This window comes from Chionomys nivalis, chromosome 26 (genome assembly GCF_950005125.1).
Source record: "Chionomys nivalis chromosome 26, mChiNiv1.1, whole genome shotgun sequence".
Lineage (NCBI taxonomy): Eukaryota > Metazoa > Chordata > Mammalia > Rodentia > Cricetidae > Chionomys > Chionomys nivalis.
Genome location: NC_080111.1, coordinates 28092707 through 28110357, shown reverse-complemented (window position 1 = coordinate 28110357; position 17651 = coordinate 28092707). Strand labels below are relative to the sequence as shown.

Here is a 17651-nt window from a genome sequence, read left to right as displayed (position 1 = left end):
CTAATTGCAGTAGATTATCTTTTGCCTGTTGTTAGATAACCACAAAAGTAACATGCAAAGGGCCCCTTGTAAACTTGTGTGGTTATTCTTTTGCATTTACTGTATTTGATTAAGTACTCAAGCGATTCTCGATTTCGCTTCTCACGCAAGTGCATGACAGCGTTATAAGCCAGTTCCTAAACCAGGCCATAACGGAGCAAGAGGAAGCAAGAGAGGCGGGACCGGAAGGAGGGGTGGTCGCGGGATATGGCCTGCGGCCCGCGGCTCGGTGGATGCTGGGAACTGTAGTTCCGTGCCCGCAAGGTATTCCTGAGCAAGGCCCGGGAAGAGCCTGACTGGCTCCCTGAAGCCGCTGGGGCGGCTTCGCCGGGACGCACTTCCGCGACCGCGGAGGGAGGCGCGGCCAGAGGCTGCTCTGAGTGGGAGAGCAGGGTGCTCGGGCCGTGGGGACCCGGTAGGTGTGGTCAGGGACGCTCCGTCTCGGAATCTTCTGCAAGTAGTTGAGGGTGTCGTGTGGAACGGCCAAGTGGCGGCGAGTCGGCATTTTAAACGCTGCCCACATGTGCGGCTGGGGAAACTGGCTGGGGAGGTATTTGGTTGAGCGCTAAAACATTTTCATCCCTTCCGAGGAGCATGGAAATGCGGGGCCGCGCTGCTGGGGAGGCGGGGGTGGGGGCGGGGGTGGAGGCGCGAGCTGCGGTTGCTATTTTCGCGGCAGCGGCTGACTCGCCCGGTTGTGTAACGCTGACCCGCGGCGGTCCCCACGCACCGCGAGCGCGTGTGGCGGGCTCGCCCCATTGGCTGAGCGCAGCCGCCCCTTTCCCTGCGCGGCCGCTCGGGGTCTCCTGAGGACGCGGCTCCACTGGGGGAGGGGAGGGACAGTCCGCGCAGCACGCCACTGCCACCCTCGGTGACCCCCCTGGAAGAGGTCTCCAGGGGTCCCAGTGGTGTCATTGATGGCAGAGGGGCCCATCTGATTGTGAAGCAGTCATGCTTGCTTGCTTGGTGTCAGTTCAAGAATCATAGACTGGAGTGGGGAACCTTGACCCAAGTCAGCTCCCAGAGCCACGTCCTGCGTAATTACTGGAATGCGACCAGTGATACACGCCTCGACCCAGGAAGCTCGCGGGCGTTTATGAGTTTTCACTCAGCCTACCCGTTTGAGCTAAGTAGTATTTAAAGAGGAAGTCACTCCTGTTTAGAGATAGGGAAACTTCCTGAAATGGCAGGTTGAGGCCAAGGGCGATAGCTTACGGCGTAAACTAAAAAGGACATTCTGGTCCAAATTTCACTATGAACAATGCAGATCCGTTTTGCCTGGTTTTATTGTGAGCACCGTTTCTTAAAACACTTTAAAAAACAGTGCATTTCCTTCCATTCCAAGGCAGTTGTATAGTTTCTTCATCGTTCTCATTATTTCATGATAGCTGTGAACTGAATCTTAGAAAAAAAAGCCATTAATTTTTTTTCATAGATTTCTAACCCAGTAAAGTGATTTTTATTTTTAGCCTTAATTATCCTGAACTTTCAAATCACAAAGCGAGTGTTATTTTTCTTTTGCGAATCACATCTAACAGTGACTATAAGAATCGATCACCTGTGTTGTTTTTGTTGTTTTGTTTGCTTTGTAGTGGTGCTGGTGATTGAACCCAGGGCTTTCTACATGGTGGGCAAGCATCCTAGCACTGAGGTACATCCTCAACCTTAAACTCTCCTTTTGAAAAGCGTATTGCTTGCCTTTTCTGATGTAGCATTTCATTAAATCTAGACGATTGCTATTTTTTTTCTGCTTCTCTAGTTTCTAAAGAAATGCTGTAGTAATTTGGAGCCTTTCCTGTTTCCGTAGGCCCACATTAGCTCTGCTTTGTGTGCAGCTGTGCACCTGTTTCATCTGATTCTGGAGGAGCAGGCACACTAACAGGTGAGCGTTTCCTTTGCTTATATAACGTCTCCCTTCTGCTGTCTCAGCCGGGAGCAGTGATTTTCTTCAACAAAATAGCAGTATAGAACCCTTGTAATACAGTGATTGATGGTTCCGGTTTTTCCAAGAAAACCCAAATTATAGATAGAACGGATGGCCGTTGTTAACATCAAGAATTAATTTAGTGACTATGAGACATACATTCTTTTGAAGTGATTCCTTGGAATTGTCCCTGAAAAAGATTATAATGGATTCGTGAATTCGCAAAGCTCTTAGCCACTGTTTTGCATCAGCCTTCTTTGAACTCTCTTCAAAGCAAGAGAAAACATCCTTTTGAAAATATTTTTTTTATTCCAGGTGATATTGATAACATTTGTGTACCAGATGTTCTTCTCTGAAAGTCCCTCTGGCACGGGTGACAGATGTGGAGTGGTAGTTTTGGAACAGAGTATTTTATTTGGTCAGTAACCACTCCAGACTGTCATCATTGCTAGGTAAATGTTTTTGTTTTTCGTTTTACAAAATTAGAGAGACTTTTGGCCACTATGGAGCAGGAAACAAGCACACGATCTAGAAACAGCCGAGTGCCTCCGGGAACAGGGTGTGGTGACTTGTCCCGAGTGAAGTGAGCAGAATTTACACTAAACCAAGGCTGTCATTTTCTCTGTAGCCCAGCTAGGAGCTATGTATTGACTCCTTCAGTCAGCGAGTAATAGAGTTCCTCCCGTGTGCCTGTAACAAACACCAGGGACAAAGCAAGGATCTCTGGCCTGAAGTTCAGCCTGTAGGAAAGAAGAGTTTGTAAACCAGGAGTGGTAGGCATTCTCACTGCTGCCGAAGAGCACGTCAGGGAGTGCTGCTCACATCCTGCAGCCAGGGATGGAGGAAGGCCGTCGTTCAGAAAGCGAGAGGGTTAGGTTGGTTTCCCTTGCAATATGATTGACATCAGGTAAACAAAGGATAGGCAGGGACTATGAAAGGCCTTAGAGCTTTGGAGAGCTGACTTAGCAGTTCAGAGCACTTGCTGCTCTTGCAGAGGACCTGGTTTGGTTCCCAGCACCCACAGGGCAGGTCACAACCAGCTGTAACTCCAGGTGCACCCTCTTCTGGCCTTGGCAGATACTGTTTGCGTGTGGGGCATACATGCAGGCAAAACATCCATACACAGCAAATGAAAATAACTCTTTTAAAAAGTGTGGAGGATTAGCATGTGACCAAGCTCTTAATTAAATTCAGAAGTGGGGAATTTGGACAGGTGAACGGAAAGGCAGAGTGATTGCATAGACCGTGAGGCCTGTAAGGTGAGAGTGGCCCATGAGAGGCTGAGAACTGGGGTGAAAACTGGGTGGTGTACACTGTGGGAAGGTTTGACTCGGAGTCTTTATTATTCAGGAAATGGGAAGCTACTGAGAGGAAGGAAATGAAGCCACAGTCAGATCTGCGTCTCAAGAAACAATATTCTGGATGCAGAGCTGATTGACAAAGTACAAGAGTAGAATCTGTCCTCTCTCACACATGAAAAGCCCTACTCTGGAAGACAGCAGTATTTTTCAGTTCTCAAAAGAAATATATCCTCTTGCCATCGCCGTGTAAAATGTTACCTCAAAGTGGAGTAGGACATCAGATTGTAGATACGTAGAGTTAATAACAGGACAAAAAGTGAAATCACCAAAGGAAGCTGTGAGATGCTAGACATTAACTTCAGCACTGGGGTTGAGGCTGAAGATTGGAGGTTGCTCATGTTCTGCTTCTGAAACACTTTTTATGGTATCTTTGTTGACTCTGTTTAAAACTTTTAGTCCTTGCTGTGTCACCATGGCAAGCTCAGAGAACGATGCAAAACTTACATTGACTTGAAGCAGGGTGTGGTTCAATGCACCAGGACTGCAGTAAATGTGGCTCTGCCCATCTTCCTTAGTGTGGTTTGTAGGCTGAGGGTTACAGGAGAGGATTAACAACTGCATATACTAATCCTGTTCCCTCATCTTCCTTAGTGTGGTTTGTAGGCTGAGGGTTACAGGAGAGGATTAATAACTGCATATACTGATCCTGTTCCTCGTTGCCTTTGGGTTGCAGGAATCGGCACAGGACACTGTTTGGAGAGATACTGATTACTTTGAAATTGTAAGTATTTGTTCCCATTTCTGGAAACAAGGATGGAACTGTGGTTGAGTGAAGAGTTTGAGAGGAGTAGCTGAAGGAGTCTTGGAGCTTTAGAAGAAACAGGAATAACCTCCTTATTGCTCAGTCTTTCTCTAACCCAGGGCAATAACTTTTTAATAAGTGGTTTACTGGCTTATGTTGCTTAATATATAACAATGTTCACGTAATGCACAGCAGTTATGCAGTTGATTAACCATCAGTATTTTGAGTTTGTCTGAAGCAGCATATTTTATTAGCACACTGGACCAGTGACCTGGGTGTCTTCACAGGGTATCTTCCATATGTGTCACATGCAACAAAAGACATTTGTTGAATAAGTCACAGCCATTTCTTTGTCTAGTCCACATCTGTGAACTACTTTATATGGTCTTGGTACAGGGCCCACTATGCATTCATACAACCCTGGAATGAATTGTATGCCTGGTGCTATGCATGTACTCATTGTATATGGGGGAAACAGGTCAAAACACTCCTGGAACCAAATTCTGGAGCTTGGCATCAGTAAGCATTCCTAATGCAAGCATTCTCAAACCTGCACCAAAGTGTTCATCCTTTGTGCTAAAATTAAGCAAGAGAGGAGGATTTTTTTTTTTTACCTGCATGAAAACTAAACTATAATCTGTCATTTTATTCCGAAAATTTCCTGGGGCAGTTGTAGCTTCTGACACTAACAGAAGGCAGCACAGGTAGTAGCTAGTAACTCTGGGAAACTTAGAACCGCCCTCTTTACTCTAAGATGGCCAAACTCGATTTTCATATTATACACTTAATAATGTGTTACTATTTGAATACACAGGCATAGAGTTTCTGCTAGTAAAACTATTCCTAATTTGTATGACCATATAACTTATGCATGTAGCGTAGTTTTCTAAAGAACATTGTACCTGCTTGCTGAGACATGTGCTGACCTAGTTTCTTAGCATTTTGTCATGGTTATCTTTCTGATCCTGACTTCTGGGAATGATCTTGTGCCATCTCAGTAGAGAATATTTGCTTTTGGAAAAGATAATGGATTCTGTGAGCACCATGATAATGTATCAGAAATAAAAGTTACTCTCAACTTCACCCCTTCACCTTCTTTAAATAACAAGAAAAGGAAATGTAGCCATGAGAAGTTGTCTGCTCTGTGGCCTCCTTGGAGAATATATTTGAGTACTGCTTTGAGATACATTGCAAACTCTCAAAAAAAAAATTTAAATCTGAATCAGATACTGGTTTATATAGTTAATTGTACATGAGAAAAGAATACAGCCTACTACTTTGAGAAGCAAGAAAAGCCTTGCTGTTGTTTCTGTTACAATAGCATCAGCAGAGAGAGGTGTTCTACTTCAGAATCTCCATTGATCGTCCACAAACCTTAATAGCTCTGTAACCCCCAAGTCTAGAGATTTCCCTGAAAAGCACTTGGATCAAATTGAATCATCCAGAAGGTAGGTGAGCAGAAACCCAGGACTTTGTTCTCCTGTTCTGTTTGCCTGATTTCCCTGGAGATGAGCTCATTCCACTTCTAATAATTTCCTGACGTGCCAGAATTCTAGCAGTGAGATGCATTAGCCTTTTCCTCATTTAGCATTTGTTCAGCACACGTTGCTCAAAGCTCTCCGGTGTGCCGAGTCCTGAGCACGGTCACGCACAAAGGCAGTCGCTGAGTGGCTTCATACAACGCATCCCGCTTTTCTAAGCATTTGATGTTACACGAACACATTGGATCCCTGGGGGAACCTGTGAGGAAGACACTGCTTTCGTACCCATTTTGCGGATGCAGACTAAAGGCACAGGGAATGTCTGTCCGTCTTGTGTGGCCCAGAGTCAGCTCTTAACAGCCTGCTGTTCTGCCATGCTTTCTCCGTACCTTTGCAGACCCTTTACTCCCCTGCTGCCTGAGTCTCGCTGTGTGTTTGCTGGGGCGCTTACGCTCAATCTGTAGCGCTTGTAGCTGGCTATTCGTTGTTGAGTGTTGTAGCTCCTGCTGTAAATTGAATTATTTGTGCTGAATGTCTGCTTTTTCAATGTACACCTGATATGCAGGTTGGCCCATGTATGTATGCCAAATGAATATTAACAGCAGAGAAAATTTTAGGTGTGATGTTACTCAAGTTAATTTTGAAAGAAAAACCATTGTGGCCAAAACTTGTAGTTGTTGTGTGACACAGTGATGACAAAGTGTGTGTGTGTGTGTGTGTGCGCGCGTGTGTGTGCGCGCGTGCATGTGTGCGCCCGACCTGGAACACACATACTAATGTGCATTCCTGTTGTACAGGGAGGTGATGAAGTTCTATCTCCTTCCCTCCCTCCCTCCTCTCTTTCTTTCCAGAGGGGTGGGATGGGGTCTGGTTTAGGACTCACCGTAGAGACCAGGCTGGCCTCAGACTTACTGCAGTCCTCCTGCCTCAGAAGGCTGGGATCAGAGGCAGGAGCCAGCAAGCTCTGCAGAACTGATGCTGCCAGGCGGTGGCCCTTGTAGCTCTGCTCTCTCCTGCTGTGTCTGACCTGCCCCCGTGTCACCCCTAGTTTGACCGGACTGCTCACGCCGACCTGCCATGGGCTGCCGAGATGTGCATGCGGCCACCGTGCTCTCCTTCCTGTGTGGCATTGCCTCTGTGGCAGGCCTCTTCGCAGGGACTCTGCTTCCCAACTGGAGGAAACTGAGACTCATCACGTTCAACAGAAACGAGAAGAACCTGACTGTGTACACCGGCCTGTGGGTGAAGTGTGTCCGGTACGATGGAAGCAGTGACTGCCTGATGTACGACCGCACCTGGTACCTGTCTGTGGACCAGCTGGACCTGCGTGTCCTCCAGTTTGCCCTGCCTCTCAGCATCCTGATCGCAATGGGTGCCTTGCTGCTTTGTCTGATTGGAATGTGTAACACGGCCTTCAACTCCTCGGTGCCTAACATCAAACTGGCCAAGTGTCTGGTCAATAGTGCAGGCTGCCATCTGGTGTCTGGACTCCTGTTTTTCCTGGCCGGCACTGTGAGCCTCTCCCCATCCATCTGGGCCATCTTTTATAACACTCATCTCAACAGGAAGTTTGAGCCTGTCTTTGCCTTTGACTATGCGGTGTTTGTCACTATCGCTAGCTCAGGGGGTCTGTTTATGACCGCTCTTCTTCTGTTCATTTGGTACTGCGCGTGCAAATCTCTGTCCTCGCCCTTCTGGCAGCCGCTGTACTCTCATCCTCCCAGTATGCACACTTACTCCCAGCCTTATTCATCGCGCTCCCGCCTCTCCGCCATAGAGATCGACATTCCAGTAGTGTCACATAGCACTTAACAGAGATAGAGTCACCCGTCACAAGTCCCTGTCGTGGCCTCACGGTCCCCTGCGTAAAGAGCCTTTTTGGACCTGTATACTTATTTCCTTTGTTCTTGACTAGTCAGTGGAGCCAAATTTATATATCTTGGTAGAATGAAATGCTGCTAGATTTTATGAGGTATATATTACGTTCTTCTAAATGTGAAACATTCCTTCTATCTTGCTTCTAATCCTAGGAGGGTATTTAGCCTCCCTGTTGATGTCTGTGATAGCAGTTGAGGCCATGCAAACAGCACAGTGAGAAACAGTGCTGTTGTGCTTGATCCTGTTTGTCTCTGATGACTTAAACTGAGAAGAGCAGTTAAGTACAAGGAATTTCAGTCAGGAGAGGATTGCAGTTCGTCTCCAGGACTCTGCCAGCTCGAGGGTATAATTTTGTTCTCTCTTAGGACTAATTGAATAGGCACCAGTATACTGAAGATTACTATCTTCTACCTCGTATCAGTAGAAAGTGATATGCATTTTAAATGATGTCAGAGTAAGGTTAACATTTGACTTCTTTCTTGGTTTTCAGACAGGCTCTTGCTCTCTCTAGACCAGGCTGCCCTCAAACTTTTCACCGTTCTCCTGTCTGCCTCCTGAGCAATGACTGCAGACATGCCCAACCACATCTAGCGCACCAGAATTTTTAGTTAGAGTTATATTGTTGGAGTTGAAGTGTGCCACGTGACAGGAAAGATAAAATCCTTTCCAGATACCCATCAATCAGGTAGTCCTCATGCTCTGCACAAGCTTAGCGGCTGAGACAAGTGAGCAAAAGGTTGTTGAAGCCAAATGGTTGCTTTTGAGACCTACGTGGCAGGGCACAGGAGCCCGTTCTTAGTGACAGCATACGAGTCACATGGTGGCTCCTGTGTCGATGAGTGATGTGCATGGTGGCAGCCGGACCGCTCAGTTCCTGCTCCCTCCCTCCCAGCCGGCCTTTAGTCTGCCTCCTCTGGGGTAGTGCGCTAGAGGACACACAAAGGAGGATGTAGCTACATCTGTAGAAATTCAGATCTAATACAGATCAGACTGATAACTGACAACCAGCCAAAAGGCCGCTTTTCCTGGCAGCTGGTGGACTTCTCAAGCGTTGATCCAGGAAAATATTTCAGCTGAGCCGTGCCTTCCTGGCACAGCCAGCCTATGGCACACCAGCAGCAATGTCCTGGACACAGAGATTTACCTAAGTTAGCTTCCAGGCTGTGATAACAGTTTCAGATAAGGAGAACGGGAAGGCAGTGGAGACATTCAACTGTGCCCTTTCTACCTCGGAGATTAAGATGATGCATTAGAGAGAGACGGGTTTTAAAAATGTCTCCTGATGTGATATCAAGTGGAAGAAAGCATGTTGATACTAAAGTAACACAAAGTAACATTAAGAGTTGTTGGTCTTAACTCTTAGTGGTTTGAGCTGCTCAGCCGGTATAATTTCAGTGTACTAGCACTGTGTTTGTAAGGATTGTGGTATATTATAGTTACAGATTTTTACAAGCGGCTGATTTTGTGATAAACAGTTCATGATGCCTCTTTTGCAAATCTGAGTATTTCTATAGTGATGTGTAGTAGTTTTCCCTAAGTCCAACACTACTTCATGTAGGCAAGTAAAGCCGATTGTATAATTTTTAAATGCTGTCATTACAAAGCATGCACATCTATGGTTTTTTAAATTATCACTTTGAATCTTTATCACCTCTGGTTCTCATTCATAGATATAGCTAAGTATTGATCATTCCAAGACAATGGCAGCTGAATTTCGAGATTAGTATTAGTTTTTCTTTTTTGTTAGTTAGTCTTGGTTTTTCTCTCACTAAACTGTTGTTCAAAAGGGCCAAGAATTCCACCATCCCTTGGTTGTAGTGTAAAGAGTTAAAAGTAGGGCCAGGCATGGTGGCTTTTCACATTAATTCCAGTACTCAGGAGGCAGAGATAGGTGCATCTCTCTGGACATCCTGGTTTCCATAACAAGTTCCAAACTGATCTGAGGTATACAGTGAGACACTGTCTCAGAAAACTTAAAAAAGAGGAAAAGAAAGCAAGCGGACTGACTCACTCAGCAGTGAGAATACGCAGTTTGCGGCTCCCAGGGCTCACTCAGCAGTGAGAATACGCAGTTTGCGGCTCCCAGGGTTTCACTGCAAACGTGAAGCTTTCTTAGGAGAGTCTTTGGCATCATTATCTATAGCCTCCAATTAGTATTTATTATGAATTCACTCAGGAAGAGAAACAGCTGTTTCTATTGTCATTTTGGTGTTGCAGGTTTGACGTAAATAGCTATTTTGTAAAGCCATCAAAGGAAAGCATGCACTCACAGTTCTTCCGAGCCACTTGAGCACTCCTGGGGCCATGAGAGATGGGGTGGATAAGTTCTTTTGTTGTTTAAAAGCTGTTCATTTTAAAGGCCTTCTAAGGAGCCAGCTTGGTCCACAGCCTCAAATGTGAGATGGAACACTAGGCTTGTGTTGTCCAGCTTCAGAAAAGAATCAATTCACTCTGCTTATGTATGTGCCCTGTGGTGGCTAGTGTGTACTGTAAACCACAGAGTAAAAACCTCAGTGGGCGTGGCCTCATGGTTATTAAAAGATGTATTTTTACAAGTTTGTCTCTGTTCTTTTCTCAGCTTTAAGGTAAAACATTTTGAGAAATGTTTTTCAAGTATATGTCAGTGAGATTAAGGCACTCCTAAAGACTGTGGACTAGGGTCCAGAAGTAGAGTCACTGCGGTGCAAGGGGTTGTTGACGGAGCTCATCCTCTGTAGTCTCTGGGCTGTTTGCCAGTCTATAGAAATGCTCTGGAGAAAGATGACGGCCGAGTTTTCTTCATCAGTGAACTTCTGTGTTTAGGCTGATCAGCAATCTGAAGTATTTAGGTAGGGGCATCTTTCTCCATCCAAAGGAGAAAGGTTACATGGAGGTGTCCTCTTTTAAAAGTTTTTGGTGAGCTTTTGTTTTGGAATTACAGCCATCTGGAACCATTCCAGACATGAACTCCCCACTGAAACCCACGGTTTATTGGCAGCTTCAAATCGAGCATCCCGGCTAATGATACTAAAGCGTACTAATCTGCACTCAGTTCCACAGACTCGCCGAAGGTGAACAAGTACTAGAGAGTCATTTTATGCTAACCAGATCACAAGAGTCTGGGTTTTAGCCAGAAGTAAGAATACACATCATTACATCCGTTATCAGGATGTGCATAGGGTCTCTTGAAAAACAGCTATTTCAGTGTTGAGGCAAGAAAAATGCAGAAGGAGCCCAGCACACCTGCTGTGAGCACCCTGAAGGTGCATTCAGTTACATAGCAGTCAAGTCAAGGAGCTCCCACTAGGCAAATCTGAAACCCTGAGCTTCACAGTGAGTAATAGGAGTTTGTGGCCCACTGAATAGACTCAGCTATATGATCACACCGATAGAAATGACAAGAAGTCACTTCTTACAGTTTAAAAAAGTATAAAAAAATCACTGATAAATCAAGATCGGGCACCAACATCTTTTAAGTGGGGTTCTCTTCCCCAATGCTTTTTATGTATATAGAGAAGAATGTCTTGCGTGCCTGGAGCCTTCAGAGGCCAAAAGAAGACATCAGATCCCCTGAAACAGGAATTACTGACAGTTGTGAGCTGCCACGTGGATGTTGGGAATCCAACAAGGGTCCTCTGGAAAAACAATCAGTATTCTTAACTGCTGAACCACCAGCCCAGCCCCTGCCATATGCTTTTTCTTGCCTGTATTTCTAGAAAATAAACCTGTGGAGTGGAAAGGCCAAAAGGCTGCCCCAAGACCTAGCAGCCCTCCTCTGGGGTAAGCAGGTGCCCGGAAGGCACACCTTGTCCTTGTAACCTCTGACCACACAAACCAGGCTGATCTTGAACTCACAGAGACCTACCTATTCTGCCCCCTGGGTGTTGGGATTAAGGGGTGCCACCACACCAGGCTCTGGCTGCTTTAAGAGCTCAAAGGTAAGCAATGGAATGCTGGTGCCAGGTAGTGGTCCCTGAAAACCGACATACTGTGCATTGCTTCCCAATACACTGAAGAGTGACAAGTTGGTGGCTTGAAATTGGTCATGGAGGGAGCATTTGTGCCTCTGAAATTACCAAGTGCTATAAGTCAGTGTCCTTTCCTCTGATTATTGCACATTTACCAGCATACTCCTTCCCAGAAGACATTAAATTGCTGAGTTTCAGATGAGTTAATAAGGAAATAATAAAATTTAGGTGGTCTCTGCTACTCGGCATCATAGCAGCCATCCCCTCTCACCCATGTTTGTGGCCAGCTATGCTGTGCCGCTACAGGAGCAGGAAGCAATTCCTCCCCCCCCCCCCACCAAGACAGGGTTTCTCTGTAGTTTTTGGTTCCTGTCCTGGAACTAGCTCTTGTAGACCAGGCTGGCCTTGAACTCACAGAGATCCACCTGTCTCTGCCTCCCGAGTGCTGGGATTAAAGGCGTGCGCCACCACTGCCCGGTGCAATTCCTATTTTTAAAATACATAACTTTTTATCTAAACACCTGTATCTGCAGTCACTCATTTGAAAGTGCCGTGGCTATTTTCTCAGCTGGAAGACGAAAATAGTTTATTCTAGAACTTACTAGCGGTTGAGTTGACTAGCTTTCTTACGATAAAAGAACTAAGGCGGTGAAGAAGGAAGCAGAGACATCCTGACTTTACTACACGACACTTAATCTCCTTACTTTCCTAACAGAGGGTTTCACACTCCCCAGAGAGGACACAGAGCGCCCTTGGTAGGAGAGGATGCGATTAGTGGAAGAACCACAGCGCCAGTGGTGTTAGCTAGGTAAAATAGGCTTGGACCAAGAACAGAAGAATTCATTCCTGACACCTTGTGGTAAGGGAGAATTCTCTATAGCTCAGCTCAAAGGAAATCTGCACCTAAAGTGAATTATGGATGCAAATTCCACTTATTCAAAGAGCTAAAAGCAGGTAAGTATAAATAAATTTACATGGCAAAGAACAAAGTTGTCCTGACTTTGGTTTTTTGGGGTTTTTTGGTTATTTGATTTTGAAGTGTTTTATTTTTGTTTGTTTTGTTTTTTTTGGTAAAAGCCCCACCATCATCAGTTACGTGTTACGAGTCTGGCAGCCTGTGTTTCTATGTTGAAATGCTTTTTTTCGTTTTGACAGATGCCTCTGCAATCTATTTTAGAAACAAAAGCACTCAGACTGCCAAAGAAATTAACAGTGAATGGCAGTAGCATGAATAATGCCAATGCCAAATAGAAGCGCTGCTACACACGTCCCTAGCTCTACTGGCGCTCTCTGTGGGGGAATCACAGTTTAAGGACTTTTCGGTTGTTTCTACTTTCTAGCTATTATGAATATAGCAGCAACAAGTATGGCCAAGCAGGTATCTCTGAAGAACACTTGAATGTTCACCACCGTAGCCATCAGGGAAATGCAAATCAAAACTACTTTGAGATTTCATCCTACACCCATCAGAATGCCTAAGATCAATTTTTAAAAAGTGACAGCTCATACTGGCAAGGATGTGGAGTAACGGAAACATTCATCCATTGCTGGTAGGACTTCAAACTTGTACAACCACTATAGAAGTCAATATGGCAGTTAGTCTGAAGATGGAAGTCAGTCTGCCTTAAGATCCAGCTATACCACTGTTGTACATATGCACAAAAGATGCTCATCCTACCTCAGAGACACTTGCTCAACCATGTTCATTGCTGCTCTATTCAAAATGGCCAGAAATTGGAAACAACCTAGATGTCCCTCAACAGATGGATGAATAAAGAAAATGTAAATTTACACAATGTTTTATTCAGCTGTGGATGCATGCCTTTAATCCCAGCACTCAGGACGCAGAGACAGGTGGATCAATTGAATTTGAGGCCAGCCTGATCTATAGAGTGAGTACCAGGACAGCCAGGGCTACAGAGAACCCCTGTCTTGAAAAACCAAACAACAATAAATGAAATCTCATGAAAGTCACAGGAAAATGGATGGAATTATAAAAAGTCATCCTGAGTGAGGTAACCCAAGTGCAGAAAAACAAATATGGTATTTGCTTATATGTGGATATTAGCTACGTTAGTGATAACCAAGCTACAGAACACAGAGGGTAGGTATAGAGTGAGGGACTGGGTGGAGAGGGGAGGGTGGAGCAGATAGAACTCTCAGGGAAAATGAAAAAGATAGTTTGGATGGATGGGGAAGAGCAGACTGGAACAGGACGGTCAGATGGGAAGGGGGAGGGAGAGGAGAATGAGGGAGGGAATACAGAGAGAGACAGCAAAAATTTAAGGGCCATGTGAGGGGTAGTATGGAAACCTAATTAAGTAGAGGTTTCCTAAAGTATATACATATGACGGTGATCTAAGTGAAATCACCAAATACTGAGGAGACAGAGTCATCTCTTGTCACCAAATGAAGCTTCCAATACCAGGATTGGGTTACATCTAATTAAGTCGTTAGTCAAAGGGGTCCCATGGGAACCCTGCCCACAACCAAGGCTGTTGTCAAGACTGTAGGTTGCTGTCCACAAACTGCAAGGCCCCATTACTGAAGATGGCACCTACACAATTCACTGAACACGGTGGTTGTATCAAGCCGTTGCCTACATGGAACCTTGACCTCTGTGTTCTAGCGTCTTTGGTACAGGTACTTTGCAGGCTACCAAAGGAGAAACCTAGACACCAACCCAGCCACCAACCCTTTGATATACAATGCTGTCCTGTCTGCAAGATATCCTGGGGGCACAAAGTTTGTGGGAGAAATCAACTAATATCTGATTTGATTTAAGGCCCACTCCATGAGAAGGTATTCATACCTGACATTGCTTGGATGACCAAGAACTTGAGACCAGGGACCTAGGGTAAAACCAAATACTATTTAAAAAAAAAAAAAAAAAAAAAAAAAAAGCAATGAAGTGACTCCTAATAAACAGTACCAATGATGTTCAGCCATCATCAAAGAAGCTTCTTCAAACCCTCCTCTCAGGTCTCAGTGGACCCTGCAAAATAGGCAGAAAGAGTAAGAGCCAGGGGGGGCTGGACGACACCAAGGAAACAAGGCCTCTAATCCACACGATCAATGCACATTTGAACTCACAAAGACTGAGACAGCACACATGTAGTCTGCACCAGATGGGGTTCTAGAGCTGGAAGAAGTGGACACAGCCCCGTCCCTAATTCAGAAGTGATCTCTAATTGATAACCAGTTGCAAGTGAAAATTTAATTTTGTTCAAGCGAGTTCCACATAGACCGCATGCTTAACCATAAATGGCCAGTAGAAAATGAACTCAATGGCATCTTTAGAGGTTCTTCACCGCATAATGTCAGGGTTCTTCTATTTTATCCTATTATTTTTATTATATGTATTTTTTTTTCTTCTCTCTTTTTACCCTTCAGGTCCTTTGTGTAAATGTTATGGCTTCCAGTTTACTGTTTTTACGAGATTCCTGAATGTGTGAATGAGAAGGTCTCTTTCTTGTGGCTTTTCTTGGGTTCTTTATGTTTGTTTATTTTGTTCAGTTCTGATGTGTTAGTTTTTGTTTCATCTTATTATATTATAATCCCATTTAAAAAAGAAAAGGGGGGTCTGGAGAGATGGTTCAGCGGTTAAGAGCACCAGCTGTTCTTCCAAAGATCCTGAGTTCAATTCCCAGCACCCACATGATGGTTCACAACTGTCTGTAACTCCAGCTCCAGGGGAGCTGGCATCCTCACACAGACATGTATGCAGGTAAAACACAATGCACATAAGATAAAAATAAATTATAAAAAAGAAAAAGAGGTAATGACTTTGGGGGGCAAAGAAGGAGGCAGAGGGAGGGTGGAAACGGTGTGATACAGTGCTCATATGTAAGATTATCAAAAATCCTTTTAAAACGTAATAACCTGTTCAGTCACACAACCTGCAACAGGGAACCTTGTTGCAATATTCTGATTACTGCCCTAAAACATTTATCTCAGAAGAGCCCATGAATTTTCATTTTGACCAGGGATACATAAAGTATGTGGACTGTTTATGTGAAGACATTCTGGGGAAAGCAACACACAAGCTTTGGAGCCAGGCAGATTTGGGATTCTGTCCAAACTGCTTCCCACACATACCGTGCAGCGCGAAGGCTACATGTCCCACAGCAACCATGCTCTCAGCTTCAGCCAGTACAATCTCAGCTACCTACTGGCGCAGTCGTGAAGGTTAGACATCACCCGGGGCGCAGGAAAGACGCGCAGGAGAGTGTGCTTTAATTATGATGATTACTCAGACAAGCAAATCTGTATAGTCAGCCCCCGTTGAGATTAGTGCTCATCACAAAAATACACATCTTTACAGGAAGCTGCGGCTTACGTCATCTTGCCATCACCAGGATCTTCATAGCTCCTAATGACTATAACATCAGCGGCCGTGGAGATGAAGACAGTAAGCAGTCCTCTTAATGTTAGCTTCTGCCTATAATGTAGTCATACTTTAATGATTCTATTAGACAAACAAGTCAGTGGAAATGAAGTGAATAGAAAGATCACGAGATTCAAATGTGTGTGTGTGTGTGTGTTCATGTTTCCTTGTAGCTATGATAGAGGATTTCCCCCTGTTCCCATTATCAAAACCACAGGTTCCTTCTCATTTCAAACCTATCCCCAGATAGTTGCAACCAAAGAACTATGCCTTGATTGCCCATCACTTTCAAAGAGTGATATTGAGGCACCACCTTACCAAATAGAAAGTGTCCTTGGTTTCTATTGCTGCCATATAACACCATGACCAAAAGGCAAGTAGGGAGGAAAGGGTTTATTTGGCTTATGCTTCTGTATCACAATTCATCATCAAAGAAAGTCAGGATGGGAACTCAAACAGGGTAGGAACCTGGAGGCAGAAACCAAGGCAGAGGCCATGAAGGAGTGCTCTGCCTGACTTGTTCTCCATGGCTTGCTTAGCCTGCTTTCTCACAGAACTCAAGCCCACCATCCCAACAATGGCACCACCCACAGCGGGCCCTCCCCATCAATCATTAGTTAAGAACATGATCTGCAGGCGTGCCTACAGCCCAGTCTTATGGAGGCGTTTTCTCAGCTGAGGGTCCCTCCTGTCAGATGTCTCTAGCTTGTGTCAAGTTGACAAACTGTCCTGCACAGACACCAAATCTTCAGTGTTACCGTGATCAGTTGTGCAGTCCCCCGCAGAAGAGGGCAGGGAGCCAATACAGACCCCCACCATTTCATACAGTTAGATCACGTGCCCCAAGCCAACTTAGGAGATTCTGCCTAAATAGCCTATTTTCATTATTTTGTGGCTGTTAATGTTATGTGGTCACCACAGTGCCAGATTAGCAAACCCTGAACCATTGCACTCAGGAGATGCCTGGGAACCTCTGGTTAAATTTTAATCAGTTGATCCGTTCAGACTGTTGTATGTGTGCTTAAAAATACCTTCTGTATGAGCAGTGTTGACTTACGAACACAGCTCACGGTCGGCAGCACTATGAGTCAATAAAAGAGTAAAGTTACATAATACATTCATTTTCCCTTCATGCATACACACTCTTCTGCTTGTGAACACTGCACAGCTATCCCAGATTATCCTGGGGACAGGGCTCTTAGCAAAATCAACACACACACACACACATGTACCATACACACCTATGCAGCAACCCTCCACACATACTACACACACACCTCCCTCACCCCCAACCTCTCACACACCACGCACACAAATCACACAGCCACACACCCACCCTCTGCATACCAGAAACATCACACACATACCACACCATACCAAAGACACACATCCCCCCCCACATCACACCATACCACACATTCACACCACACACTCACTCCACACACCACACACAGCACATCATGGAAACACAGCGCTAAGCATACCACAGAAAAGATGTTTGTTCTTAGTGTGAGAGCTGAGATAGAAAGGCAGAGCTTGCTTGTTGGTCCCCCCATGGAATCAAGGGTTTGGCACTCATAGAAATGTTTCCAACTCTGCAGATGTCTGATCTAAGCTATGAAAGCACAGTACGCATTGATTCGGGTCATAAACGGATTTTTGTAAGAAGGCTAATTCATAAATACGGGATCTGGTAGAGTAAAGATCAGTGGAGAATGCAGTTGAGAGGCAACAGTTCCAAGGCCTTGGACTAGAGCAGAAAATGAATTTAGTGTTGTATAAGATGCATGTAAGCTGGGCATGGCAGCACACTGACTTGTTCCTGTAACCCCAACACTCGGGAGCCTGATGCAGGAGGATTACTAGTTGAAACCTAACTTGGGATACACAGG

The 17651-nt window shown here is 45.0% G+C and overlaps 1 protein-coding gene across 2 annotated transcripts; it reads left to right on the top strand.

The window, feature by feature from the left end:
* Positions 1 to 314: 314 nt before the first annotated feature.
* On the top strand, positions 315 to 9971 carry Cldn12 (claudin 12). 2 transcript variants are annotated; one of them, XM_057758889.1, is made up of 5 exons: positions 315 to 454; positions 1847 to 1921; positions 2279 to 2415; positions 3998 to 4045; positions 6596 to 9971. In XM_057758889.1, exon 5 carries the CDS (start codon positions 6625 to 6627, stop codon positions 7357 to 7359), a length of 735 nt encoding a protein of 244 aa, XP_057614872.1. In that variant the 5' UTR covers positions 315 to 454; positions 1847 to 1921; positions 2279 to 2415; positions 3998 to 4045; positions 6596 to 6624; the 3' UTR covers positions 7360 to 9971. The 2 variants fall into 2 exon arrangements, with proteins under 2 accessions (XP_057614872.1, XP_057614871.1); XM_057758888.1 differs by lacking the exon at positions 2279 to 2415.
* The last annotated feature ends 7680 nt before the right edge of the window (positions 9972 to 17651 follow it).

What these genes read in the sequence shown, in the direction of transcription:
- Cldn12 (XM_057758888.1), top strand. Translation starts at nt 6,625, where the DNA reads ATGGGCTGCCGAGATGTGCATGCGGCCACCGTGCTCTCCTTCCTGTGT.